The sequence below is a fragment of the Eulemur rufifrons genome, chromosome 10 (assembly GCF_041146395.1).
Source record: "Eulemur rufifrons isolate Redbay chromosome 10, OSU_ERuf_1, whole genome shotgun sequence".
Classification (NCBI taxonomy): Eukaryota; Metazoa; Chordata; class Mammalia; order Primates; family Lemuridae; genus Eulemur; species Eulemur rufifrons.
The window spans coordinates 4413480-4441269 of record NC_090992.1 but is presented as its reverse complement, the minus strand read 5'-3'; the positions used below and the strand labels follow the sequence as shown (position 1 = coordinate 4441269).

General features: G+C 50.8%; 1 protein-coding gene across 2 annotated transcripts in view; it reads left to right on the top strand.

Annotated features, from left to right (window-relative positions):
- The window catches only part of SPOCK1 (SPARC (osteonectin), cwcv and kazal like domains proteoglycan 1), a 460391-nt gene that overhangs the window by 337225 nt on the left and 95376 nt on the right, over positions 1 to 27790 (top strand). For both annotated transcript variants that reach the window (XM_069484074.1, XM_069484075.1), the window contains exon 4: positions 24 to 150. In XM_069484074.1, the coding sequence (XP_069340175.1) occupies positions 24 to 150 (127 nt within the window). The remainder of the gene's footprint in view (positions 1 to 23; positions 151 to 27790) is intronic.

The window sequence follows — 27790 nt, the reverse complement described above, 5'->3', positions numbered from 1 at the left end:
TACACCTTTTTTCTCATCCTTAGGCAAAAGAAAGGGAACGTGGCCCATAAACACTGGGTTGGACCTTCGAACCTGGTCAAGTGCAAGCCCTGTCCTGTGGCACTGTCACCCATGGTCTGCGGCTCCGACGGCCACACCTACACGTCCAAGGTCAGTCGTCTTTGTGGTCTTTTTGGTCACCAAACATACCCCGTGTTGGCTTGTCCTGGCAAGTCTCTGTGCCAAAACGGGCTTGCAGAGCTTGCTGGGCTCCAGGCCTTGCCTCCAAGAAGCTGCTGCATGAATAGACTCGGAGATGTTCTCCGGCCAAAGAGACAAGCAAGACAGAAATGTTCCATCCTACGTAACTGGGCTGGTTCAGGGAAGAGGAGAAAGGGTGGTTCTGAGAGTGGCCCGTGATCCTGAAGTTGATCTAGACGAGCTTCCTGCAGAAGGAAGATAGAAAACTGTAAAGATGCAAGTCACATGGCTTGGCTGGCGGGAGCAAACCAGTAAGGGAGGCTGAGGATGCTGCTTTGTGGTCAGCGTGGTGAAAGGAAGGAGGGAGTATGATGTCAGTGTACACTTAATCTGTACTTATGGTGCACATAGAATGCACCCAGCCCTGTGCAGGCTGCAAACACGGCACTGTTTCTTTCTCAGGGTGGGGTAGGGGGCGTCTGGGGCTCAGTCTAATGGGGCAGGGACGAGTATGGAGACAGGTCATTTTAATTCAAACCAATGGAAAGAACGTGGTTTGATAGAGAAAAGGCCTGGAGTCCAGTGGGTCTGTTCATTATAGGAGGGATGAGGAGAAGCTTCATGGGGGAGAGGTGTTTCCTCTGGGGTCTAATAATAGGATTTACAGACAGGGAGGCAGGGATCACGGTGGTAGATAAAGGAGGTGACAATCTGCTCTTGGATTTCACTCTACTTGGGATAAAGTTGTCCATTTGTCTTTGAGAATAGGAGCATAATAATGAATTAAAGGGAAACCACAGAATCAACTAGAATTTGCTTATTCGTTCTCTTATCTAACAGCTATAAACCAAGCACCCCCTTGGGGTCTGACACTGTGCCCGGCACGGCGGGGCTGGGGTGCGGGTACGTGTTTTAGGGGTTTCTCCAAGCCTCCAGCCAGAGCTGCTCCGCTGTCCTCTGTCTTCTTGTTTTTCCATGTAAGGTTTCACTTGCGGAGCGGAGTCTGTGGCTAAAGAGAGTTGCTGTGGGGACGCCCTGGTCACTCCCAGCTGCGCTGCCACGTAGTTCTCAGGCCTTTCTGCTCGGCCGCTCCTTGTTGTCCCCACTGCACAGACCATCAGTGGCTCCTGTTGTCTGGGACGCCCTCACCGCCCCGACCCTCACATCACGGAGAGGCCATGGGCCCGGGAGCCCCCTCACTGCCTGCTGTCCTCAGAGGCTTGTTCAGGTTATTTCCAGACTGTGGCCACTTCTCCCTACTGATTTTGGGATGTACAGGTCATATATTTTTATATCTTTGTTCACTGACAGAGTTTTAATCTCCCAGATGTTCACATGTTTCTAACAAAGGTGAATACAGCTCACAAAACAGGAGGCTGGAGGATGTGTGTGACTTGTACTCAGACCCGTGGAACTGGCTTTGGGAATTCAGTGGCATCATTATTGCTTGGTTGGCTCCTTTGTTCATTCATGTAGTATCATTGAGCCCTTTCTATGTTCCAGGCGTGGTGCTAGGTGCTGGGGGAGCTCAGTGTGGGAATTTAAAAGCTGTCTGTTCTTCATTGTCAGAGTTGGTGACCCTCACCCTCCCCAACTCCAGACCTGCCCTGTGAGTGAGACATTCTCTGCTCCAGGTCACAGCTGGCACATCCTGGCTGAATAGCCACAGCCGTCCTCAGCGCAGCTCAACCCACGCTTCCCCTTTCCCTTACGCTCCGTGACCCCGAACAGAATCAGAGTCTGAGACAGTTTGTAGTGAAGAGCTCGTCTCTGATCCCCTAAATGTGTCTGGAGTACTGGATCTGAAGGGGACACTGATGAATCATTTCTGTCCCCTGTTCCCAAAGGCCGATCAAGCCGTGGCCGTCTTTCACACGGGGCTGGACCCTGGGTGCGTGAGCAGGTGCCTGGGAATCCTGTCAAAATGAAGATTCGGATATAGCAGGTCTGGGTGGGGCCTGAGATGCTGCGTTCCTGAAAGTTGCCAGGTCGTGGCCATGCTGCTGGGCCCCAGACACACTGTGACAGCGGGGACATCGGTTTTATAGGCGCCTCCTACTAGGTCTCCAGGCGGCCCCTGCCCCTAGCCCTAAAATTCCATTTCCACATCAGAGAAGGTTATATTCTGTAATGAAGTCTGTGCGTCCCCCCTGCGGGAGATGCCGGCTGGCTCTCCCTTGCCGCTGGAACCACGCTCAGCCTCTGCCGTTACTCACAGAGCCCCCCAGAGTCTGCCCCTTCCTCCTGCACAGTCCCGAATCATAAAAGGACCTTCCATCCCTTTGTTCAGCAGTTGTCTCTTCCACGCTTACGGCTGTTCCAGGCACTGTGCAAAACGTGGGGAGGGGGTCGTGGGGACCAAGGCAGACACCGTCCCTGCTCACTGGGAGATTGCCATCTGGTGGGGGAAAGAGCAAGCAGATAAATATGTCATTTCAAATTATAGTAAGTGCCACAGAGGGCGCGGTGGAGAGAGGCCTGCTCTGTGGGGACGGTGAGGAGGTGGGAAAGCACCACGGCGGGGGCAGCGAGCAGCGTGAGAACCGGGAGGAGGCCCCTGTGGCCCTCAGGGCGAGGGGAGAGGCACATGAGTCGAGAGGGGAGAGGGAGGATGGTTAAGAGAGGACATTTAGCCAACCTGGAAGGTCACAAGAGGATCCGGCAATTCCAGGCTTGTGGGACACTCAGTACAGCAAATGCCTGAAGAACGTGAGATCCTAGAGGCACAGACAGTGCCTGTCCCCTCCTTCACCAGGCATGGGGCACAGTGCATGGTGACTGGTACTCAGCAAGTGGCACTGACGAGGGAGGAGCCAACAGCGACTCCAGCTGCAAGGAACGGGCAGGTTCCAGTCTGCAAAGCCCACCCTGGATTTGAGTGAAGCGGTTAGAGAGAGCTTTGCTGAGAAAAACAAGCCATCCCCATCCCGTGCCAAGTTGCTTAGCTAAACACCCAGCCTGAGGCTCTGGCAGAGAGTTAGCAGCTCCTTGTGGTGCTTCTCTCTTTGTGAAGATCCTGTTTGTGCCGTTCAAAATCACTCCTGCCAGCTCTGGAGTAAACTGTCTGATCCTCGAGCCTGAGGTTGGAGATGAGCCACGAGGTGCCAGTGAGTGAACGGGACTGTTCGGGCACATTGCACATCAAAGCCCAGCAAACACCTGCTGCACACCTCTGTGTCTCATTCACAGAAGGGGCTTAAATGCTGGCTCCCCTGACCCCTGAGCTGCAGGGAGCAGTGGTGACCTGTCAGAGATGGCCTGAAATGCTGTCCCTTGCCCAGGGAGTATCTCTGGGAATGTTTGCTGGTCAAGGTCTCCTGGCATCTGGGCAGGAAAGTTGGTTTTTTGTGTTTGGGAAGGTTGCCTGCGTGCAGGTGCTGGTGGATAGCTGGCTTAGGAGGCAGGATTAGGATTCAGAAGGCCCCTGTGCAGTGACTCCTGGTGCTCTGTAAGAGGAGTGGCCTCTATACTGCTGGGCAGAGCCCTCAAAGACCTTCCTTGGCGGCATCCTGATACTCCTGTAGTGTCGTTGAATTTCTGTACCAGCCAACTGAGTCCTGTTTCCTGGACCTGCTCCACTCTTTCCTGGAGCAGAAGAAACCTAAAGCTTTCATATCGGAAATTGTAGTATTCTTCTCCCATACTCCAGATGAGGTACACTGAGGCCCAACGAGACAAGGCCAGTGGCCGCTGGACAGCCGTGGTCCCCTGCCCGGTGTCTGTGATGGACTCGCTGCCGTCTGAAGTTAAGGAGAGGGTGGTGGCAGAGGCAGCACCGCCATGGAAATGGGGTGTGTGTGGTTCCTTCCCGTTCGTGTGCTTGTCTTCTGTCTAGTGCCAGCCTTCTAGAATGTTTGTGTTCTTTCTTAATAGGTCAAATATGTCTCACAGTCCGTAGCTTTATGTTGATGGCCCAAGACCTCTGAAGCAGAGGACAGTTCAAACGCCTGTGGCATTCGATGAAGCTTCCTTCCAAGGAGGAGATTTCAGTCTGGTTGGGTTGACTTCTGGAGTGTTTTAGGTATTGCCCCTAAGTACATGGCCACTTCTTTATGGAGGTTCAAAAGGATGCCTGGGTCTGACAAACAGCGCTGTTGGAGACCACCGGCAGATGCTCCACCAGTAAGAGTGAATGAGTTAACCATGAGTAGACAAATGACTTCCCATCCCGTGGAGTTACGGCCTTTTTTGGATCATTGGTGGCAGGAAACAAAGGATAGATGAGACCATGATGCACGTGTAATTGGAGGTGATTTGATGTCATTAAGTCAAACTCATAAAAATTAGTTTCAGCAGAAAATATATTGCAGCCCCAGTCCTGTCATTACCAGGGAAACCCCCACAGCCACAGTTCTCTGGGTAAATTGCTTGACCCTCTGGGAGGGGGTCGAAGGCTGTGGAGCATCACTGGGGAAGCAGGAGGAGGGAACCCGAGCATCAGCGTCGTTAACACTGAGTGTCTGTCGGGGGTCACGGCAGACAAGCTCTCCGTCTGCTTCTGCTCCCCAAACAGTCAGAGGCTCCTAAACTGGGGGACGCATTTGGGAGCCTCCGTGTACAGCAGGCCTCTTCCAATGTCCTGACACCAGGGACACCACTCAGAGCTGCGTGATTCCCCCTGGATCAAAGATAAAGTGCACAAGTCTTGAGATGAAGGGATATAAGATGGTACATGGCAATAAATGTTTATTCAGACTCTAGAAAGCATAACCCGTAAAAGATAAGGAACAGAAAGGCACCGCAGGGAATTGACAGATTGAAGGCCAACACTGCAGCTGGTTTGAGAGTGTGGTATAGACCCTGACCCTTGACCTGGCTTCCAGGCAATAAGGATCACCCTACTCACTTCTTACCTACCCTTAATGTCACATTTTTCTGGCCAGGAAAACTGAAGTAGTTCAGAAATTCAGTAAATATATATTGAGTTCTTTCTTGCTCTGTGCCATGCACTATGCTAAATACTAAGGATAGAGCAAAGGACAAAGTAGACAAAACCCCGATTTTCATGGAACTTAAAAGCAAGGAAGAAAAATTTGAAAAGCAGTCTGCTTTCATTAGAATAGGTGTTTAGATAAGGGACATTTGGGGTGCTGCAGGAGCACAGAGCAGGGCCACCTCAACTAGTTGGGAGGCACAAGCAGCCTCTTTAGGGGAAGTGATGGTTCGGTGGAGATCTTTGTTTGTTTGTTTGTTTGGAGACAGGGTCTCACTCTGTCTCCTGGGGTAGAGTGCAATGGCATCAGCATAGCTCACTGCAACCTCAAACTTCTGGCCTCAAGCGATCCTCCTGCCTTGGCCTCCCAGAGTGCTAGGATTATAGGCATGAGCCACCATGCCCGGCCCCTCAGTGGAGATTTTAAAGCTGAAAAGAGTCAAACAGACTAGGAGTTGGGGGCAAGGGAGCTCATTCAACCAGAGGGAGGAAGAGGTTGGAGAGATGAAAGCACCCTGAAGGAACAGGTGACAGTGTCATTGTGGCTGGGTCCCACGTGGGAGAAGGTTCACTTGCTACAGAAACGAGGCTGGAAGAGTAACCGGGGGCCGCATTGCACAGAGCCTTGAAGACCCCATGAAGAGGGTGGGACTTTATCTTAAGAGCATTGGGATCTATCAAAGCTTTAGGATTTTGAATTTGTTCACACTGGCTGCAGGGTGGGAATGGTTCGGGCAGGACTGGAGACAGGTGACTGTGAGGAGACGCCTGGAATCATCTGGGCATGGCATGAGGAAGGCCTGCATTTGCATAGTGGTTGCAGAGATGGATAGAAAACAGTCTGAAGAGGTCTTTAGGAAGTTATAGCTGGTCTTGAAAACTATTTTAGTTTCAATATAGAAAGTCTTTCAGCTGTGAGCCCAGCAGAAGGACATCTTCGTCCTCTTTGTCCTGGCTGGCCTTGCGATTGCCTCCCGCCAACAGCTTTGAGGTTTCACCCTGGACTGTCTGCGAACCCGCGGCCTCTGAAACCCTTTCCTTTCTCTTCTGTTGTCTGTGTAGAAAGAGTAAAGTTCACTGGGGGCCTAACCATCAGCTCTGAATTCTGCCTGCCAGGTGCAAAGTACTGATGCTGCCAACTGGGCAGCCAGGCTCCATGCAGGGGGGCCGTCTCCGGTTTCTTCCCACTGAGAAGGGGAACTGTTTGGGAAAATGGGAGCAGATGTGGAGTGGTGTTGGGGTCCTGGAAGCTCAGAAAGGATCAGGGGAAGAGGTCCCTGCTGCTCTAGGTCCTGGCCTTGATGGGGGTCTCCTTGCCAGGCCCCCATCCACAGGACTTCATTGACTTCTTTCATCTGGACCCACCTGACCAAAGCCCAGATGTCAGGGCTGTGTCCGCTCGTGTCATCTGTCAGGTGCTGGGTCAGGCCTGCGGGGGGGGAGGGGAGGCTCTCCAAGTGCTGCCGGGAGTCCGGAGCGCCAGCCCTGCTCTCTGGCACCAGCCTGGTTGTTGGTATTTGGCAGTCAAGTAGGCAAATACCCGTCTGCTTGCTCTCTCCCCTCCTCCCCAACATTTTCTTCCTTAATTGCTGTTAAACAATTAGCAAATGGCTCATTTATGTCTAGACGCAGACGAGAGATGCAGAGTTAAGAACTGCTGCAGAGGAAAATGTTTCTCTTCCCTTCGGAGGGTGCGCACGTGAGGGAGGGTAGCGAGAGCACTTGCTTTACAGGGTTGGCATTTCTCTTGGCATATCGTCGCTGCAGATTATATTATTTTTTCAGAGGCATCTTAATAGTTTCCAACAATTGCTACCAAGCAAAGGTCATGTTTGAAGTTCTTGGCAAGTGGAGCCTCCGTTGGCCGACATTTCCCAAGAACAGGCTATTCCCAGGGTTAGAGCAAGTCGCGGGTGTGGATTGGTGAGACTGCTGAAGGTGACTTTAAGCTCAGGGTGACTGCTCAGTCTCCCACAGACAGTTACGACCCTGTGACCGTGTCAGGCATCGGAGGTTTTTAGTGTGGCTGCCCTTCTTTGCTTTGAAGCAGAGTGGAGGCTGTCGGTATTTTCAGGGATATTTTTGGATAGGCCTGCCCCCCCCAAAACCTGTGGGTTGAGGAACGTCTTGACTTGCAAATGGCTCATTGGTGAGGCCTGGCTTCTGACCGAGCAGAAGGTAAACTTATTGGAAACTGAAGGTGGAAGGCTTGCACTGGCACGTTCTGTGCGTCGGCAGCTGGAGCACGGGGGCAGCAGCAGCGATTCGACAGGCCCTGCCCGCTCCGTCTGCGCAGGGCTGGAGGTTGCGATCCCGGACTTCGTGCGCATGCGCCCTCTGGCGGCGGGGGAGGGGAGAGTCCCGTGCAGGTAGACCACGGGGCGCACCAGCGGTCTGATAAGGATTCAGGCAGTCGATTTCCTCATTCTGATTTTCTGTTGCTTAGAAAAAGCCAATGATAGAGGATTCATGACTTTGGAGAAACAGTGGTATCTAACCAACTCTAAGCAATTATGCTATTTATATATTCAACCGTTTGAGGTTTGCGGACAAACACTCGATGGCAGATGCCCTAATTTCGCCTTTTTCCTTCAGGCTTTGTTCATTTCCAACCTCGTTTCCTTAGTCTGGGGCAGCCCAATGTGGTTTGATGATGAGAGCTTGTTTACATAGTATGAAAATCCTCAGCTATGCGTTTAATAGAGTTCTTGCCCTAGTTTTGTTATAATCATCCCCTTTTCTCCTTCACAGGGTTTTTAGAAGGAGCAAGTATGAATAATGTTTAAAATATTAATTGTGTATTACTTAGGATATAGGTTCTAGCTGCTATAGCAAAAACCCAAATGAAACAGGCTTAAACGGGATCAGATTTTAGTTCTCTCTCATGTAAACATTTACCAAAGGAAGCAGCCTGAGGCTGATGTGCTGACTCCGGATTGCGGATGACCGGGATCGTTTCAGCTTGTCGTCATTCCCAGTAACGGGATTGTCGAGCTTCTGTCTCTGGGTGCAGGACAGCTGCTGCACTCAGCCAGTAGGAAGGAGGAAAAGAAAGGAGGCACAATCCAGACGTCACCAGTGTCACTTCTGCTCACATCCTATTGGCCAGAACTCAGTCACGAGGCCACTCCAAGCTGCAAGGGAGGCCGGGGAATGTAGATTTTATTCTAGGCAGCTTTGTGTCCAGCCAAAATTTGAAAGGTATATTATTAAGGGAAGGACAGAGTGGATATTGGGGTTACCTAGCAGTAGCTACCACAGTAATATTTAAATCAAAATAACAGTAGCAACAGCAAAACAACAGTACTTAATTATTGAGCATATTAAATACTAAAACCTTGTGCTAAATGCTGTAGTATCATTTTATTTATTTTCCTATATTATTTCATCTAATTCTCACAACAAACCTATTAGGTAGGTACCATTATTAGTCCCAAATTAAAGATGAGAAAACTGAAGCTATAAAACATTCTCACAGTGCAGCTAGTAAGTGGCTTTGAACCCTGGTTTATCTGATCCTAGAGACACGGTTTTTATTTCCATAAGTGAAAAGCTATCTGAAAAGTAATGTAAAATACCATTTGTATCAGCAGGATGCTTTTGATTTTAATGATAGAAACATAATTCGAACTTAAACCAATAAAGAAGATTTCCTGGCATACAAGGCTAGAAAGTATACAGAGGTAGCCAGTCTTAGAGAAGGAAGGGAAATTCAGTGTTGCCAACACTCCGTTTCCTTCTGTTTCTCATTTTTGTTTGTCTCTGCTTGGCTTCATTCTATAGCGGCTTCCTCCCCTCGGCAGAGAATATGGATTTTAATAGCCCCAGATTCACTTGCTTCCAGCCTAGAAGTGCCAAAGAAATTTACCAGTGTTTCAATTTTAGGGAAGACTTTTGATTGACTCACGTGTCTATCCTTTAATTAAATATTATGTCCAGGCTGATGCGGTTCTGTGATTGGCCTACTCTGGTCTCCTGAACCTCTTCATCCCACCTTTCACTGTGAACAAGAATAAGAATTTTTTTTTTTTTTAGTAGAAGAGGAAGGAGGGCAAGAGTTTATACTGGATTGAATAAAATGTAAAAAGTAATGTACCACCCAGTCACCTTATTAAATATCAGATATGTTAACCTCATTAAAGGCTTCAGCCAAATGACACTAGTTTGAGCCAGTAAGAATGTATGAAGGCGTACTGTGTTTCTAGGAATGACGGGCAGACAGAGGCATGCAAGACAAGTTTTTATACACAGACATGTTGTCTAGTTAAAGTTCATCTAGAATAAAGTGGATCCAGTATCATTTTAATTCAGAATTCTTTTAAACCATTTGGCTTAATGTTTTACTACTTTCTTCTGATCATGGGGCACATCTGTCCTCAGTTCTCTTTAGCATTTATTTCTTCTTGGAACATGCCAAGATAACATAGTCTTTTTGGCTCCCGAGGATAAACTTTCAGGAAAAATGGTTATTGTGACATTTTCGGAAAGCACAGATGTTCAAACACCATCCATGGTGAAAATACATCCACAGAATTTACACAGACTACTTCAGCATGCAGATTAGTCATGAAGTTACAGCAGAAGGAAGCAATTCAACTAATTATTTTACCACTTATTTCTATGTTCTATATGCAAACATGCATTTAACCAAGATTTGAAAAATAGGTTTTCATTTCTTCTTCTTAAATGCCCTGAGTAGAATGCCATGTAATTAGTGCTTTTGTTAAAAACACATCAGGAAAAATAACCTTATTGTTGTCAGTTCTGTTGAATGCACAATTAAGTCATTTGATAAAGCAATTACCTGAACACGATGATGCTTGGCCTCCCTTCATCAGGAGATGAAATTAAAGATTAGGTAAGATTTCAAAGCACATGAGATCTCTGCCTACCAATCCTTTACACGGCAGGAAGGTCCCTGGCCAGAATGAATCTGCACAGTGCTATACATCTAATTCAGCCATTATAAACTACTGTAATTAAGTTCATGATCATGTCACTTTTGTTTTTCTTTAAAAGAAACAAACAAAATATTCCCTGTTGACATTCTTTTCAAATGAGTACGGTCAGATTTCTTCACAACATTTTCCAAGAGAATATATCGGCACCAGGATGCGGGTAGTGCTCAGAGAAGCTGGTCTCATTTTCTAAGCCTTGGGCCAGGACCTGTATGTTATGTGAGGGAATTAAGGAATGTTAGCTGGGTTAGAATTTACCATGAATTGTTGCCATAATTGCACATTGAAGGAAATGGCTTTAATGATACTCTCATTTTTACCAAAGCAAGTTTTTTTTCCCTTTCCAAAACAAATGAAACATTCAGGAATCTTTATATACACCATGGACAGAGCAGAAATGCCTCTTCCTCCAGACAGGGGTAGCCTTCTTAAGGTGCTAGGTTCTGGCCGGTGAGGTGCTCAGACCAGCACACCTGCAGCAGCACGAGAGACCCTACGTCCAGAAGAACAACGTTCCCAAGTTCTCATCCAAAGGCACTGAGGACTGCTTTGAAACCCAACCCCCCAAAGGCAGGCTGTACAGTGGCAGATGAATGAGAAACCGGGGTGCTGTGGGAACCTGGGGGCTTGACCAGCTTGATCAGATGGAGCCCATGAGAAGGGTTTCTTTGCTTGTCTTTTCCAGTGGAGAGACCAACGTATACTACTATGTGTCAGTGAGGGTGGCTCTGAGCAAGATCTATTACATTTTTCATGTAATAGAAAATGTATCATTTACCATTTTCTGCTGAAAGCTGTCAAGAACGGCCTCCTGACCCCTCCTTGTAGCAAACTAATATACAACCGAATTCACTGGCACCAAACAAGGGACAGGTAGAGGCAGAGTAGAGAGGAGGCATCGTTTTTGTTTATTTATTTATTTGTTTTTGCACTTTACCGCACTCCTTTCCTGGAGAATCCTCTGACTTGAAGTGTGCCCTGGATTGTAGCATCGCTTTGGGTGCCAAGCCCGCTTTTCACTTGCTGGTGCTGCCCGTCTGCCCTTCTCTGGGAGGGGGTCTTGGGAGACCGGGTGGGGCTGAGAGCCGACCAGGGCGTGGCCGGGGTTGCAGAGCAGGTCCCCCTGGGGGACAGCCTGCGGAGCGGCAGAGCAGTGGCCTCTCAGAAAGCCTGCCCGGGCGGGAGGGACAGTTAGGGTTCACTGTAGGCGAGAAGAAACTGCACAAAGTATCTGCATATCTGGGAGACAAGAACCAGCGATCAGTGCAGGTGAGGGAAGAACACATGTTCGACGTGGCCCCTGGGAGCAGTGCGGCAGAGCCACTGACCCTGTAGGTGTCGGGGAAACAAGGGAGACGGTCCCTCTGAACGCACGTGGTGGGAGAGGCTGCTTTGCCTTCCGACTCTGTGGGTGTTCACGCTCCATTCGCTGAGTCCTTGCTCAGACCTCCACGTCCACAGGGTTAGAAGAAGCCACGAACTTCTCTGGTGCCTGCTTTGTGACCCTCCTGCTCCCAGGCAGGCGAGATGGCACCGTGTTCTGCTCCGTGGGGGTGGGATGGTGGCAGAGCTGCCTCCTGCTGAGGGCTCCCTCTGTGGCAGGCACCCGCTGGGGCCACTTTCCCTGCTCGTTCTCGATCCCGTGGCAGCACCCGATGTGGCAGCTGCCGGCGCAGGTCCACTCTCAATCATTCAGCCAGCGCGTGGCGAGCACCAGGGGCCGTGGCAGGCTCGGGTGTGGCTGAGGTCCTTTTAGTGGAATCAGGGTGGGCCTGAGCAGAACCATCTTACTCACACTGTGGGGCAGTAGCAGGAAGTAGGTGAAGCCTGCCTGGCGTTGCAGGTAGGAACGTTTGCTGTGCTCTCACCTGTCGGCCTGACTCTGACGTCCCTCCGCCCCACTGCACTGCGCTTTCACTTGCCAGTTGCTCGCTGAGCCCCTCTGAGACCCTTAGCATGCTGCGGAGTGCTAGGGCAGGTGGGTTGAGCCAGCTGCACTTTCTAGAGCTTGGGAGTAGCTATTTGGGCCTGCTGGGCTTTGCAAGCCCAGGATCACATGTCTCTGAGACAGGGTCCTGTTGAAAGACTGAGTGACCAGCAGCTTTGGTTGCTGGGATGACCTTTCCCGTGCTGGAATCCACCCAAGTCTGCCAGATGCGCCAGGGTGGCCGAAAACCGGGCTTGGGACGGCGGCTGCCTGGAAAGGCCCCTCCCCTTGTAAATTAAGCAAACGCGGCCCCTCTGTTCACAGGGCCAGAGACTAGGGTCTGCTCCAGAAGCTCCCTCCAGGGGCCAGCTTCACCTCCCTCGGGGCATCACACCCCAGCTCCTCCACGTTTGCCCTGTTGACCGAGGTGGGTGTGATTCGCCGGAACACCAGTCCCCGTACCACGATGAGTGTCTGCTGTGCACCAGCTGCCGTGCCAGGCACATGACATGGCATAATTCGCATGCCAGTCCTGTGAGATGGACGCTAGTATGAAGCCCCTTCTTCAGATAACACTCAGGGAGAGAGAGAGGGAAAGAGACTCCATTATTAACACCCCGGTGTCCCCTCAGTCCCTGGGTGGAGGAGCCAGCTTCAACTCGGTGTCACCCCGACTCCCAAAGTCCAGGCGGCCAGGCGTTCCCCATGCTGCTCAAATCAACAGGACAGAGCTACCCCAAGTCACATGAACCTGGGAGCAGTTGGATTCAGTTAGAATCAGGAAGAAAATTGGATTTTAAATATTTTTAAAGAATTCCTTTTTTGAAAAACTTTCGAGATATGACTGCAGGCTGAGGGTCTATTAATCCTGCCGTGGCAAACGAGCACAAATAATAGCCCGGGCCAGCTCATCGATTTCTTAGATGCAGCCGTGCTGCTGTGATGATTTGTTTTCAAGTATCACCAGCAGCCTCTTTACCCGAGTAGTTGAAATGTTCCTGTCGCACTTGTGTCTGCGTTAATTCCTCCCCACGAGCGGATCTTTTGTTTCCTAAGCTCCTGATTGTATCACCCCGAGCCCAGCCCAGGATGGCATTCCACAGGGTCCTGAGCAGGGCGTCGTGAGTGTTGGTGGGTGAGGCGGAGTACTGGTCTCCATGGACCCCACGTGACCCCATGGTGCTGTTTCTGTGCCATCTCTCACGTACCTCACTCCGAAGTAGTTGTCGTGGAAACCTGTTGGGTTTTTTGTTGTTGTTGTTTTCTTTTTCTTTTGGTCTTGGGGAGGGACCTTCTTTGATCACAGCTCCCTGGAAAGAGCGGAGCGCCCAGCCGTCCCGCCGTGGAAACGAGTACAGCGAACTACGGAGCAGTTTCAGGGGCGGCTGCAGACAGCTGGAGGCCGAGGATAGGCAGATCACGTGGCATCCCTCGGGGACACCCTGCAGCCACCACCCCATTATCGTGTCCTACAAACAAAGTGCTTCTGTCACACGTCCTCCATGCTGCCAGTCTCTCGAAACTGGGCCCCTTCAGTGACCTCACCCTGTCAGTGAGGGAGGCTACCCTTGCTCCTGCCCACCCGCCCGCTCGCCCGGATTCTTCCCTGCTGCTGGGAACCGGTGCTGCAGGGAGGGAACGGGGTTCCTGAGGTTACTTGGTTTTCACAGCTCACAGGTTTTCTTGATTGCATGTTTTGTAGATCCACATTTTTATCCCTGGAGCTGTCATTTTTTTTTTTTTTTTGACCTGCTATTTCAGTCACTCAAAACAATATTACTGTATTGCTTTGGAATTTCTAGGGCTTTTCTCCTTTATGAGGTTTCCGTCAACCTGTAGGATGATACTGGCTAATGCTGAGAATGGAGAAGCGCGGCTGACTCTGCTGCGCTCCCGGCCGCCTGGCTCTCCCGGGAGCTGTGCCAGGCGGCCCGTGTGCAGCGTCTACGCCGCGCCCGGGGCCGCACGGCGCGTTCGCTGCTCACCCTTAGATCTGGTCCTCACAGCAACTCTGGGACGCTTGATTCGGTTTTCATTTTTACAGATGAAGCGATTGACAGTCGGGAAAAGTTTGTTCCTTGCCTGCCTAAGATCTTACGGCCGTAGGTGACAGAGGTAGCATCTGAACACAGACTTAGCTGAACCCAAATAGTTGGGTCTTTTGTCAACACAGGTTTGCCTCATTGCTTCATTGCACTCTGCAGATTTGTGATTTTCACAGATTCAAGGATGTGGCGACCTGTATCCAGCAGGTCTATCAGGGCCATTTTTCCATCAGCACGTGCTCACTTCATGTCTCTGTTTCACATTTTGGTAATTCTCACGATATTTCAGACCTTTTCTTTATTATATCTGTTACAGTGATCTGCGATCAGTGAGCTTGGATGTTACTACTGCAGTTGTCTTGGGGTGCCATGGACTGTGCCCGTATAAGACTGTGCACTTAATAAACGTTGTGTGTGCTCTGACTGTTCCCCTGACTGGCCATTCTCCCAACTTTCTCCTGCTCCTTGGGCCTCTCTGTTCCCTGAAACACACCAGTATTGAAATTAGGCCAATTAATAACCTGACAATAGCCTCCAAGTGTTAAGTGAAAGGAAGAGCCACATGCCTCTCACTTTAAATGACAAGCTAGAGAGTATTCAACTTAGTGAGGAAGGCATGCCAAAAGTTGAGATAGGCTGCAAGCTAGGCCTCTTGTGCCAAACCGTTAGCCAAGTTGTGAATGCAAAGAAGTGCTTGAAGGAAATTAAAAGCGCTACTCCAGTGAGCACATGGGTGATAACAAAGTGAAACAGCCTTACTGCTGATATGGAGAAAGTTTGCACGGTCTGGATAGAAGATCAAACCCACCATGATGTCCCTTTAAACCAAAGCCTAGTCCATAGCAAGGTCCTAATTCTCTTCAATTGTGTGAAGGCTGAGAGAGGTGAGGAAGCTGCAGAAGAAAAGTTGGAAGACAGCAGAGGTTGATTCATGAGGTGTCAGGAAAGAAGCCATCTCCGTAACAGAAAAGTGCAAGGTGAAGCAGCAGGTGCTGATGGAGAAGCTGCAGCAAGTGATCCAGAAGGTCTAGCTCAGGTAATGGATGAAGGTGGCTGCACTCAACAACAGATTTTCAACGTAGAAGAAACAGACTTCTGTTGGAAGAGGATGCCATCTAGGACTTTCTTAGCTAGAGAGAAGTCAATGCCTGTCTTCAAAGCTTCGAAAGACAGGCTGCCTCTCTTGTTAGGGACTCATGTAGCTGGTGACTTTAAGTTGGAGCCAATGCTCATTTTACCATTCTAAAAATCCCACGTCCCTTAAGAATGAAGCTAGATCTCCTCTGCCTGTGCTCTAGAAATGGAAGAGCAAAGCCTGGATGACAGCACATCTATTGACAGCATGGTTTACTCAATAGTCTAAACCTACTCTTGAGAGACCCACTGCTCAGAAAAAAGGATTCCTTTGAAAATACTACTGCTTATGGAAAATACACATGGTCACCCAGGAGTTCTGATGGAGATGTACAAGGAAATTAATGCTTTTGTGCCTGCTAACACAACATCCCTTCTATAGCCTGTGGGTCCCGGAGTAATTTTTGACTTCCAAGTCTTACTATTTTAAAAAATATATTTTATAAGGCTATAGCTGCCATAGATAGTGATAACTCTGATGGATTTGGGCAAAGTAAATTGAAAACCTTCTGGAAAGAGTCCACCATTCTAGATGCATGGGAGGAGATCAAAATATCAACATTAGCACAGGAGTTTGGAAGAAGTTGATTCCAACCCTTGTGAATGACTTTGAGGGGTTCAAGATACCAGTGGAGGAAGTAACTGCAGATATGGTAGAAGTAACAAGAGAACTAAGAAATAGAACCTGAAGATGTGACCGAATTGTTGCAATCTCATGATAAAACTTGAATGGATGCGTTGCTGCTTCCGAAAGAGTAAGGAAAGTAATTTCTTACTCCTGGTGAAGATGCCATGAACATTTTTAAATGACCAAATGATTTAGAATATTCTAGAAACTTAGTTGATAAAGCAGTGACAGAGTTTGAGAGGATTGACACCAACTTTGAAAGAAGTTCTACTACTGTTAAAATGCTGCCAAACAGCGTCAAATGCTAGAGAGAAATCTTTCATGAAAGGAAGATTCAATCATTATGGCAAACTTCATTGTTATCGTATTTTAAGGAATTGCCACAGCTACCCCATGTTCAGTAACCACGACCCTGGTTAGTCAGTAGCCGTCAGCAAACATTGAGGCAAGACCCTTCACCAGTAAGAAGATTATGACATGCTGAAGGTTGAGATATGATTAGCATTTTTTAGCAATGAAGTATTTTTAAAATTAAGGTATGTACATTTTTTAGACATAATGCTATTGCTCACTTGATAGACTAAAGTATAGTGCAAATATAATGTTCATGGGCACCGGGAAACCAAAAAATCATGTGCCTCGCTCTGTTGCAATATTCACTGTATTGCAGTGGTCTGGGACCAAATCCTCAATACTTAGAGGTGTGCTTGTATGTGAAGTATGTAAAGTATTAAACTTTCCTGGTTTAACAGCAATGAATAGGAACAGCATGGTACGTGCATAGAGTAGCTTTTGAGTGCCCTGCTTGAACTGTCCACTCAGACGTCTTCTTGGCATCCCACATGCAGTGTGGCCCAAACAGAGCTCCTGAGTCTCCTGGTTCCAGTGCCTCCTGCAGTCTGCTAGTGACTCTACTGTCTACCCAGGGACTTAGGCCCAAAACCCCGGAGTCACCTTTGACTGCTGATTTTGAGCACTTACCACCATTGCTTCTCCCACAACGCTGTGGAAAGCCACTGTCTTCTTGCACCTGGGCCGTTGCATGGCCGCCTTACTGGTCTCTGCTTCCATCAGCGTTAGCTTCTAGTCTGTTCTTCACAGAGCAGCCGAGTGATCAATTGAAACAGCTGGTTGTCAGTCATCACTTGTAGAGTGACGTCCTTACCCTGCTCCCCTAGGTCCTCCATGGTCTGTCCTCTGTCTTACTGTGTCCTACTAAATTTTTCTTATTATCACTGTGCTCCAGCCACGTTGACATGCCTCCAGTATGCTGAGCTTGTCCCATGTCAGGGTTTTTGTACACGCCGTTCCCTCTGCCTCAGTGCTCTTCCTGCAGAACCTCACATGCCTGGCTCCTTCTCAACGTTCTGGTCTTAGCTGACGGGTCATCTCCTTGGAGAGACCCTCTCTGACCACCACACAACAGAGCCAGCCTCCCCTCAGTTGCTTTCTAGCTCATTGCTCTGCTTTCTTCGTGCCAATCACCTATACCTGAAATCATCTTACTTCACTTGCTACTCGAGACTGTATGCTTCATGAAGGCGGGGCCTGTGTCTATTTTATTTCCTCCTGAGTTTCTAGAATGAAGCCTAAGACCTGGTAGATGCTCCGTAAACATTTGTGAATAAAAACTTAAGCGATTGAAGTGCTAGAGGTCTTGCAGTGTGCCAGAATAGCTGCTGGGTGGACCACCGGACTTCTTTTAGGGTCCAGAATCTCTTAGGGGCGGAAGGAACACCCTGCCCTTCTTTTGCCCCGTGATGAGGATGCTGTCCTCTTCTGATTGCTCTTTCCAAATCCCAGGGAGACAGAGAGAGCACAGAATCACTATGCTAAGTTCAGAAATTGTATTGACTGCTGCAATGGTTTAAATGCCCCCTCTAAAACTCACGTTGAAGCTTAATCCCCATCGTGGCAGTACCGAGAGGTGGGGCCTTTAAGAGGGGATTGGATCATGAGGGCTTTGCCCTTATGAATGGATTAATGGATTAGTGGACTAATGGGTTAATGGATTAAGTGATTATCATGGGAGGGGAACTAGTGGCTTCATGAGAAGAGGACGAGAGACCTGAGCTAGCACGTTGCATGCCCAGCACACCCCCTTCCCCCTTCCCCCTTCCCCCTTCCCCCGCCATGTGATGGCCGGTGCTGCCTCGGGTCCCTGGAGAGTGTCCCCACCAGCAGGGAGGCCCCCACAGGTGTAGCTCCTCAGCCCTGGACTTCTCAGGCTCCTTAACTGTAAGACATAAATTCCATTTCTTTATAAATGCCCCAGTTTGCAGTACTATGTCATAAGCAACAGAAAGTAACCTAGTATGACCGCCCAGCACTGATGGGTGCAAACGCACGTGCCTGGGAGAGGAGGAGGAGCTGGATGGCAGTGGCCGGTGCTGGGCTCTTCCACCCATTCTGTCTTCTAGCTCTCCTCCCATTCGTCAGGGGTGACCTGGATGCTTGCTCCTCTCTGGGCACTGGAGATACAAAAATATGTTAGGCAATGGCCCTGCCCTCATGGAACGCCCAGCTCGGAAGGGGAGATGGGACAGGTCCGTGTGTTAAGTGGCCTGAGAAAGGTAGATCTGTACCATGTGGGCACATAGGAGGACACCTAACCTCAGCCGGGTTTCAGGGAGGGCCCCCTGGGGAGGCGGTGCCAGAGCTGAGCTGCGTAGGAGGCGTGGGGGGCGCCTGGCAGAGCACAGAGGCTGGAGCAAGCCCTGGGTGCCCCGCCCTCCCCGCCACCTTCAGATGTAGCACCCTCCTCCTCCTCCTCCTCCAGATCTTGGCCCTAGACGCCTTCCCTGGTGGCCCGGCCATCTCAGGGCCCCTTGTCACACATCTCAACTGCACCACATACTGTTTTTTCTTGGCGTTGACTGTGATCATAGGTTTAATTTTGTATTTATAAGATTATTTAATTAATGTCTTTCTCCCTCTGTCAACTATGAGCATGGAGTAAGAACCACGTTTATTTTGGGCTCACCTTTTTATCCCCAGCATCTCACACGATGCCTGGCACAGAGAGATGACTCAGTAGACACTTACGTATTGGACGGTGGGTGTGGGGGTGGAGGACTGGGGGGCGATGGGGCTGGAGGGGGGAGCAGGGGCCAGTCACGAAGGTTTCCTTGTGGCCTATTGAGGGACTTGATAGGAGCAGGATGGAAATGTGAGTTTATTGTGTTTATAAGGGAGTGACATGCTTGAGCACTGTGAGGACTTTTTCAGTCTTGGTGGATGGCACAGCTTCATGAGAAAATAGTATCCAGAATCTGTCAGGACAGGTGAGCTCCCATACACAGAGTTCTCAGTGGAGGCAAGAGGGGCTGATAAGCCCAGCTCACCACTGAGTGTGTGTGTACCTGGCGCCGGCTTTGCGCCCAGCTCTGGGGATGCCCGAGACCAACACGCAAGCTCCCTGCCTGGACACGCTGCGGGTGACGGGGAGGGCCGGCTTTGCTGCGCCAGCAGACTGACCGTGAGGACTCTCGAGCTGCTGAGGCAGGGGGGCTCCAAGAGCCGGGAGCGAGCAGTTAAATGAAATGCGGCTGTCCAAGGAACTGTCACTTGTGTCTGTCCTTTCCTAGAAACCAAGGTTGCCAGTGGCCACAGCTCGCGGTGGACGCGAGTGCAGGCCTTCTCCATGTCCAGCCCGGGCGCGCCGCTGCCCAGCGCTGATGTGATCGTGAGGGAGCTGGGTCTCAGCTTCGTCCACAGCGAGGCTTTCGGTGTGTGTTTGGTATAACCGTGGGGCTGTCTTCTCATCCTGGCACGGCACTGTTTGCCAGAACCTTTACTCCATATCCCGGCACCTAGTACAGTGCCTGTGTGACAGCTAGTGGATGCTCAGTAAACGTGGGTGGAAGACGGGATGGAACAGAGAAGAGACAGTCCTCGGGACAGTAGGAGAAATGGCCTACGGGCTGCCCGGTTTGAAGGCAGCGTCCCCAAACTCATGCAGAAGCTGATTGATTTGTGACACACGCCTCGCACCTCATTCAGCCACCTCCCCCGTGGACTTCCCTTTGAGCCTCACCGCTCCCCCTTGCTCCTGGGCGCTTGGACACAGAGGAACCTGTGGCCTGGTTTTCATGGCTCCTGTGCTCCCTTCTCAAGGGTCTTGGCTCACGTCCAGGCTGGATTAGTATATAAAGAGACGGAGGTGGGAAGGGGAGGGTGTTAGACTGGAATTTGAAACTGAGCCAGAGAACACTGGAAGAAAGAGAAAGTGCTTCATGACTGCAGGTGCCTGAGAGTCTCAGGAGAATCAAGTTGCATCTTGTCAAAGCCCCTTGCTTAAAAGCCCGGGGGAACAAAGACATTTTCCTTTTACAAAATCTGCCTGTTCCGTCTGTGCCATGACCCTTTTCCTCTCCCAGCTTGGGGACTGTGGAATATTTGAGAGGTGTTTCATACTTTCAAGATGAAACTCTACATAGCAATTGAACTTGACTGGATTCTGCTCTTTCATTAACTTCAGCCAGCGAAAGCGCCTGCTGTGTTCTGGTGTCCACGCTTGGCTGTGCGGTGGCAGGTGTGGAGACGGCTGGACGCAGCCCCTGTCCTGGAGGAGTTGACAGTCGTAGCCACCACTGACCTTGTGCTGGCTGGACAGCGAGTGCCACTGCAGCAGAAGGCCGAGTGCTCCCCGGGCAGACTATACTTGTGTGCCACATGCCTGTGACCTGCAGAGGGAGGAGAGTCTGGGTGTGGCCAGAGACAGAGCCTGGGGGTAAGATTCTCTCTTGCAGACGAGGAAAAGAGAGGTCCTCTGGGACTCATAGATGTGTCCGACGGCTAATTGCTTCTCTGTGAGAGGTTAAAAAATGACATAGCAGTTTTGTTGACAGGAGGATGAACTTCAAGTTGCTGTTTTGCAAAAAGTTATTTGTTCTTGAGGCAGGCTCGACTCTTTTTCACTGAAATAGAAGCTTGTCTCGTGTGGGATTTGATTGTTTTGTTAGAGGAACTGTTGCTTCCGTTCTGCTGTTCTAAATGGTGGACCACGTGCAGGTGGCTTCCATGTCCCCACGGAGCCCCAGCCGAGTCAGACGGCAGCAATGCTGAGTGTCAGGCTGTCGTGCGGCCCGGCCGGGTACCTGGGGAGGCAACGCTGTGTCCCCCAGTGATCTCCGTCCGTTCCTGGCTTGGCCCCTGGGGCTGTTTCCCAAGGTGCCCTCTGTTCCTCGTTCCAGTCAAACTGTGGAGCTGTCTTGGATAGCTAAAAAGCCCTCTAAGCCAGAGCTTCACAAAATGTGTTTTGAAACTTGAATTTCTAAAAACTTACTCTCAATTTTTGTATTTATTTTGGTACTAAAAATCAGTGTAGATTTGATGTTTTGGTCTCAGTGTGAGATGATACATCTAACGGGACTTTGGAGCTGAGCGGACGTCTGATTTTAATGGAGACTATTTCCTCATTAAACCTTCGTTTGCTTACTGTGGCTTCCAGAAGTCAGCCTCTGATTGTCTTGGTGACTCCAGCCACAAGCAGACCTGGCTGGGCTTGGTCACCAAGGAGACACCAGGAGGCAGCGGCGGCTTCCCAGGTCCCGCTGGTGGCCCAGCGCTCTCTGCCATCACATGGAGGCAGGTGAGGGAGGAGGAGGAGGGTGGCCACGCCTGGGAGTTAATATGAGGCGTAGTGGCCACTTTATGCGGTACAAGATGTGAGCTGTCACCACAGGTTTCAGTCTGGGAGCCTGAAGGCAGTTCTACCTGCCTTCCCTAGCAAGGCCAACCAGAAAATTAGAAAATACTATTGAGACAGGGCAGGTTTTGAAAGTTTTTTGTCTTACTTTGTTTCAGTTTGATTCAGAGAGAGTGTCACTTTGACATTCATGAGCAGGGACAAGGAACAGGATCGGAAGCCAGGAGGGCAGCTCCATGTAGGCCCCGCCAGGCACAAGGTCCCCCTGCCCCCGACTCTGTGCCTACGTTTCTGTGCTGCCCCCCATGTGAGCCCTTCCCAAGTTCCCCAGCTCAGCCCCCTCGCCGCCCCCCCCGCCAGTGCTCTCCTGACCCCTCTCCTGGCATGTCACCTGCGCCTCTCCTCTGCTTGGGAGCCCACAGTGACTGCTCTTGCTCCCGCAGCAAGACCAGGCCCCAGTTCACATTCTAAACCTCTTTCCTACTCTCCCCCGTTCCCTGTTTCTTTCTGAATCCTCCAGAACCTTCCACCAAGTTGTGAGACTGCCTGGAAGATTTCTCCCCACGAGAGTTTCCCATCTCTCAACCCTCGTGGTACTTAAGGTCCCTTGCCACGGTCCACTGTGTAATTGGGACCAGTCTGGTATTAAATGCCAGTTGATCCATTTATTGATCTACCTGAAATGTCTTTGAGGGCAGAAACCATGACCTAGCTCCATTTTTGTGTATCTGTCAAAATATCTTCTCTACCAAAACAAAAGTGAGTGGCAGGAAGAGCAGATGACACCCCTTCCCAAGGGCTGAGGGTGTGCAGAGGAGGGCAGGACTGGCCAGCCTTCCGCCAGGGGCTGGTAGGGGTGACATCCTGATGGTTCTCTTTTTATCTTTCTTTACTAATGCCTGGGAGTAAGATGATCAGGTGATTTGTATCCCGAAGTAGAAACAAGCCCATATAGGAGACAGACACTGTTCATCTTTCAAATCTGTTGCAGATTACTGAGCAGATGAAAAGCATACAACCAACACACATTGATAAGACCAGTGGGGGTTGGGAGTGAAGTTTACCTAACGAATATGCAGGAGGCAAGAATGGGACTGCTGGTCCATGACGCTGCCTGGAGACTTCAGCCGCATTCCCTGGGAGGCTTTGTCGGAACAGAAGCTGTAACCCCTGCCTGGAGCAGAGCCCGCATCCAGGCAGGATGTTCTGTTGGCTGGTGAAGGCCCAGTGTATTGGAGTTGGAGGGAAGCCTGGCATCCATCCAGCCCAGCCTTCTCTGGTCCCCATTCCCTGACCCCCAACCACCTTTACAGATGCAGAAACTGGACCTAAGAAGTTGGGTTTTTTGTTTGTTTTGTTTTTGAGACAGAGTCTCACTCTTTTGCCTGGGCTAGAGTGCCATGGTGTCAGCCTAGCTCACAGCAACCTCAAACTCCTGGGCTCAAGCAATCCTCCTGCCTCAGCCTCCCGAGTAGCTGGGACTACAGGCATGTGCCACCATGCCCGGCTAATTTTTTCCGTATATATTTTTAGTTGTCCATATAATTTCTTTCTATTTTTAGTTGAGACAGGGTCTTGCTCTTGCTCAGCTGGTCTCAAACTCCTGAGCTCAAACGATCCTCCCGCCTCGGCCTCCCAGAGTGCTAGGATTACAGGCGTGAGCCAAGAATTTGGGTTATTGTCTAAGCAGGAACTAGAACCTGAGTGTGCCAACTTCCACCCAAGAGCTTTGTGTGGTTGAGTGGTAGATGCTTCTGGGCACCAGTGAGCTTAGAGAAAACACCTGGATGTCAGCAGTGCCGTGTTACAGATCCTGGGTGGGAGGGTCTTTTATAGAGGTACCCACGTGTTTCCCTTGGTTTATACACTTGTTTTTCTTTTTCTCTGCTGCCTTCCTGCCCTCCTTTCTGAGGCTCCTCCTCAGTGTTCTTCCTGTCCTGGGGCTTGGGAAACCCTCTCTAGCACCCCCAAAAGATCCCGCTGATGCTAGACTGCTGACTCCAGGGTCATGGTGCTCTCGCGGCCCTGCCCTGGGACACGCACTATGACATTCGCTGAAAGAGATGCTCTGAGCTGCTGCTTCCCAGAGAAGCCAAGTCTCCAGCCCCACCCCTGCCACGCACAGGCCCAGGGGTGCAGCGTCTCTGAGGGTGAGAGATCTTGAGGAGGCGGCTCATTTAGTGAACTCGATGACACGAATAGCAGTATTAATGATGGGAGCAATAATGATAAAGCAGCTACCATTTATTGAGTGCTGCCCTGTGCCAAGAGCTTTACCTCTGTGACCCCACTTAGTACGTAGGCCAGAGGGGTCAGTGGTGCTCGTCCTGTTTCCAGAGGAAGACGCTGAAGTGCAGAGAAGTGTGGTGACTTGTCTGAGTTCATGCAGGTGCACTAACACACACACCTGTTCCCCCAGCAGTCGGCCCTTCCGGACGCAGCTGTGCCTGTGGCCGTCACCTTTAGGGACGGAGGGAGGCCACCCAGTAGCACCTCCCCCTGCTTCGGTTAATCAGGTGGGAAGGACAGGAAGGAGGCCGTGCCTGCTCCCTTCATGGTTCCCTTTAGGAAGCTTTTCCTGGTGGCTCCTTGTACTGATTTTGTGCATTTCAGCAAATGTCTACACGGATTTCACTAGCAGCTGGGGAAATAGCAGTTTGTTACGTAGTAAGAGCACTTGATTATGACTCAGGAAGCATTAGTCAAGCCTCAGCTCCGTCTCGTGTCATCCTGGCAACCGTGGGCAAAGCCTGTGATTTCTCCGAGTCTCCGTTTCTCCACCCGTCCAGTGAAGCTAACGTTGCTTCCCGCGTTCCTGGAGAGCTTGCTGCACAGACGGAAACTCGGGAGAAGGGGAAGCGCTTCACAGAGGATGAGGGGTAGTAGAAAGGTGTGTTTCTTTTCCTCATTATTAACTTTAAATGAAACTTGCCCACTCAGCTGTAAACTTCGCGGGGTCAGGACTTGGGTCTGCTGAGCTGTTGCTCGCTGCGTTAGCTCCAGGCCCCTCGAGGCCAGGCAGGTGCCAGGTGGACGATCGGCTCGATGGATGCAGGGCCGGTGGAGGGAATGAATGGATTACGAATGGTTACTGCAATGGGGCATGCAGACCCCCAGCCAGCCACCCGTCTACAAGGTCTTTATTCAGTTTGGGTCCGTGTAGACTGTGCTCTGCCTTCTAGGTCATGATTTTGCCACCAGAGCAAACAAAGAGCCTGTTGCCCTCATGTGTCAGCCCTTGCTCAGGGTGCTCACTGTGGGGCTGCCGAGTGCTCTCAGCCCTGGGTGGCCCATGTGGCCGGGGCTGCACCTCCCTGGCAGAGAGACTGCTGTTGTCCTTGCTCAGTGTCTGGCCCCACCCAGGTGGGGGCTGTTGGGGCAGAGAAGCCCTTGACATCTTGTAACCTTTGAAATGGTTTCTTCTGTCCCTACAGAAGCCTGTGGTTCGGCAGAGTTGGGTTGCAGGGAGAGACGTGGGGAGGAGCAGAAGTTAGGGGCCAGGGAGGCAGGCAGGGGGCCTTTGGCTCCTTAGTGCGGCTTGGGTGTGCCCTGCTGTCAGGCATCAGATTCACCCAGGAAGTGGGATTGGAAGGTGCAGGTCTCTCTTCTTGCCAAAAAAGGGGGGAAGGGCCAGGTGTGAGGCCCCTGTGCGAAACACTCTATGAACATTTTTTATTTCATTTGCTTTAAGTTTAACAGCCCTTGAAGTGGGTGCTATTATCACCTCCTGTAGACGGGATGCCCAGGACTCAACCAGGATGTGGCAGAACTGGGATGAAGCTGAGCCGGTCCCTGCAGGGCCCAGGCCCCCGGCCCCAGTGACACTGCCTGGTGGGGACGGGAAAGGAGGGATTTTTGCCTGGGCTGAGATGTAAACTGAAACAATGATGAGATAGACTTTTCCACCCTTCAGATTGGCAAATAGTTTAAGAACCAAGTATGCTTATCTTAGAGGCCTACTGTGAGGATCTAGTGGGCCCCGCCCTTTATTAAAAGGATTTGTTCCGCAAAATTTGGATTCAGTCAAAAGGCTGCACTCAAGGATCCAGAAGGCCTCCTGTGGCCCCCAGGCTGCGGGTTCCCCAGCCCTGGACGGAGGCAAAGCTCCACTTGGAGGAGTTGTTATTCGTTTCCCGTTTCTGTCCTTGTCATCGTGGGGAGGTATTCACTTTAGGAATGGTCGAATGGGGTGGACTTGGCCATTTCCTTTTGTGTGGCCAGAGATCTGGCTTGATCTTCCTGGGTTCCCTTGGGAAAGGGGAGTGTTCTTCCTCCCCGGTGTGTCTAAGTGCTCACCAGGGCACTGGTCTCTCTCCACAACCATCTCCCCACAGGCCTCTGCACCGAGCCCCTCCTCCTCCTCCTGGAGGGGGCCGTGGCTCCGGGCTCCTTGCAGATGGTGAGTGGGATCATCGCGCCGCGGCTGGGCTGCTGCTTGGGAAATGTCACTTTCTGCACTTGCCTCTCAAATGCCTCAGAGCTGTGGTTGGTGTCGGCCCTAAATTTAAATCTTGGTTTTCTCTTTCTAGTAACTCGGAGGTCCTTCCTGCCAGCTACTGCCGGGTTTGCTTCCCCGGGTGCTGTCCTTGGTTACGGCTCTGTGGGTATGTCCAGCTCCTGGACTGCCTCCCTGGTGCCACCGAGGGAGCCCCCAGACCCCAGGGCTCCTCGTGACCTCCCCCCGTGCTGTGTCACTCTGGGCACTGAAGGTCCCTTCTTTTCAAGTCACGTATTTGGTTGTCTTCTAGATACGTGGGACATTTTATTTTTAATTTTAACAAGTTGTATTGCTTTGTTCTGATTATAATCATAATAAATGCAGACTATTTGTGTGGTTGTGGAAAATCTTTCACTTCATATAAATCCCTTGCCTTCTGCAGATGGTGGATCCCAAAGAGAGAGCTTTGCTTCCCTAGAGGGACATGGGTGTGCGGACGCCAGGAGACAGGTCTGGAGCCCAGGCGGTGGGAGGCGTGGGAGGGAGCAGGTGCCTCTGGTCAGGGGCAGCTCGAAGGAACTTCTGGTGGAGATTAAAGAATTCAGTAGAGATTTTCTTTTTTCTTTTTTTTTCTTTTTTACCTCCCTCCCTGTTTCCGTCCCTCCCTTCCTTCCTTCTCTCCCTTCCTCCCTTCTCTCCTTCCCTCCTCTCTCCCTCTCTCTCTCTCTTTCTTTTTCTCTCTCTTTTTCTTTTTAAAGATTTAGTAGGGCCCTGAGAATATAACCTTCTCTGTGTCCTTACAAAATCTGTAGCAGAACACTCCTTTCACTAATGCGCCTTAGAGAGGACTTTCTTCGAGGGAATCAGAGACTCTCAGACGCCTCCATCTCTGACAGTGGCTTCCCTGTGTTCCCTTCACTGATCCTGCTTGGACTTGTTTCTGTCCCATAGGTGTCTCCTGTGCCCCAGCCACATCCCCAGCCGTCCCTGGTGCTCAGGCTGAGAGGTGAGCCTCTGCCCTCCACGAGCTCCCAGTCTGGCTGGGGAGGAAGAGCAGCTGTCCGTGCTGTGGCCCCAGGTCAAGTGGGGGCCAAGGCTGTGTGTTGCCAGCCCTGCCGGCTCCCACCCGTGCCACAGGGGCAAGCAGAAAGGGCAAGAGCCGTGTCGTGGGGATGGGGCTTATAGCATCCTCATGGGTGACAGGTGAGATGACTTAGGCGCCCTGGGCACAGTCACAGAGGTGGCATGGAGGCACCACAGCAGCCATAGCTTCCTGAGCCTGTGTAGGGGTGAGGACTGGACTGAGTGCTGATCATCCTCCTGGCACGTCCTCGAGACTCAGGGAGGCAGGTGCCGTTAGTATCCCCATGTTACAGATGTCGGAGCTGAGCCTCAAAGGGGAAAGTGACTTGCTCAGAGTTGCAGGGTAGGCAAGCAGGAGCTGGGGCTTGAGACCAGGTTTTTCTGCCTCCAAATTCTTTCCCCTCCATGCCATTGCCTGGCTCTGACCCCAGTAGGCCTCTCACTGTATCATAGCTTGCTCCTGTCACACTGGAGGGACACATGTCCTGCAAGCTGCCCAAGGTCAAGGCTTTAAGAATGCTCATTTCCTCCTTAGTCTGAGGTAGTGGGGGGAGATGTGTCCCCCAAATGTATCCTGTGGGTTCCAGCTCTGGGTCTGGCACTGTGCCCAGCACTTATACATATTGTTTCCCCTTTAATGTCGTTTTTCCCTAATATCCGGCTTCCTTCTCTGGAATGGATACCCAAGAGTGGGAAGCCTTGCCTGTTTTATTCGCCGTCGTGTCCCTAGCAACTAGAACACTGCCTGGCACATAGTAGGTGCGCAGCAAATGTTATTTGAATAAATGGAGTATGGTAGCGCATTGAGGCAGAC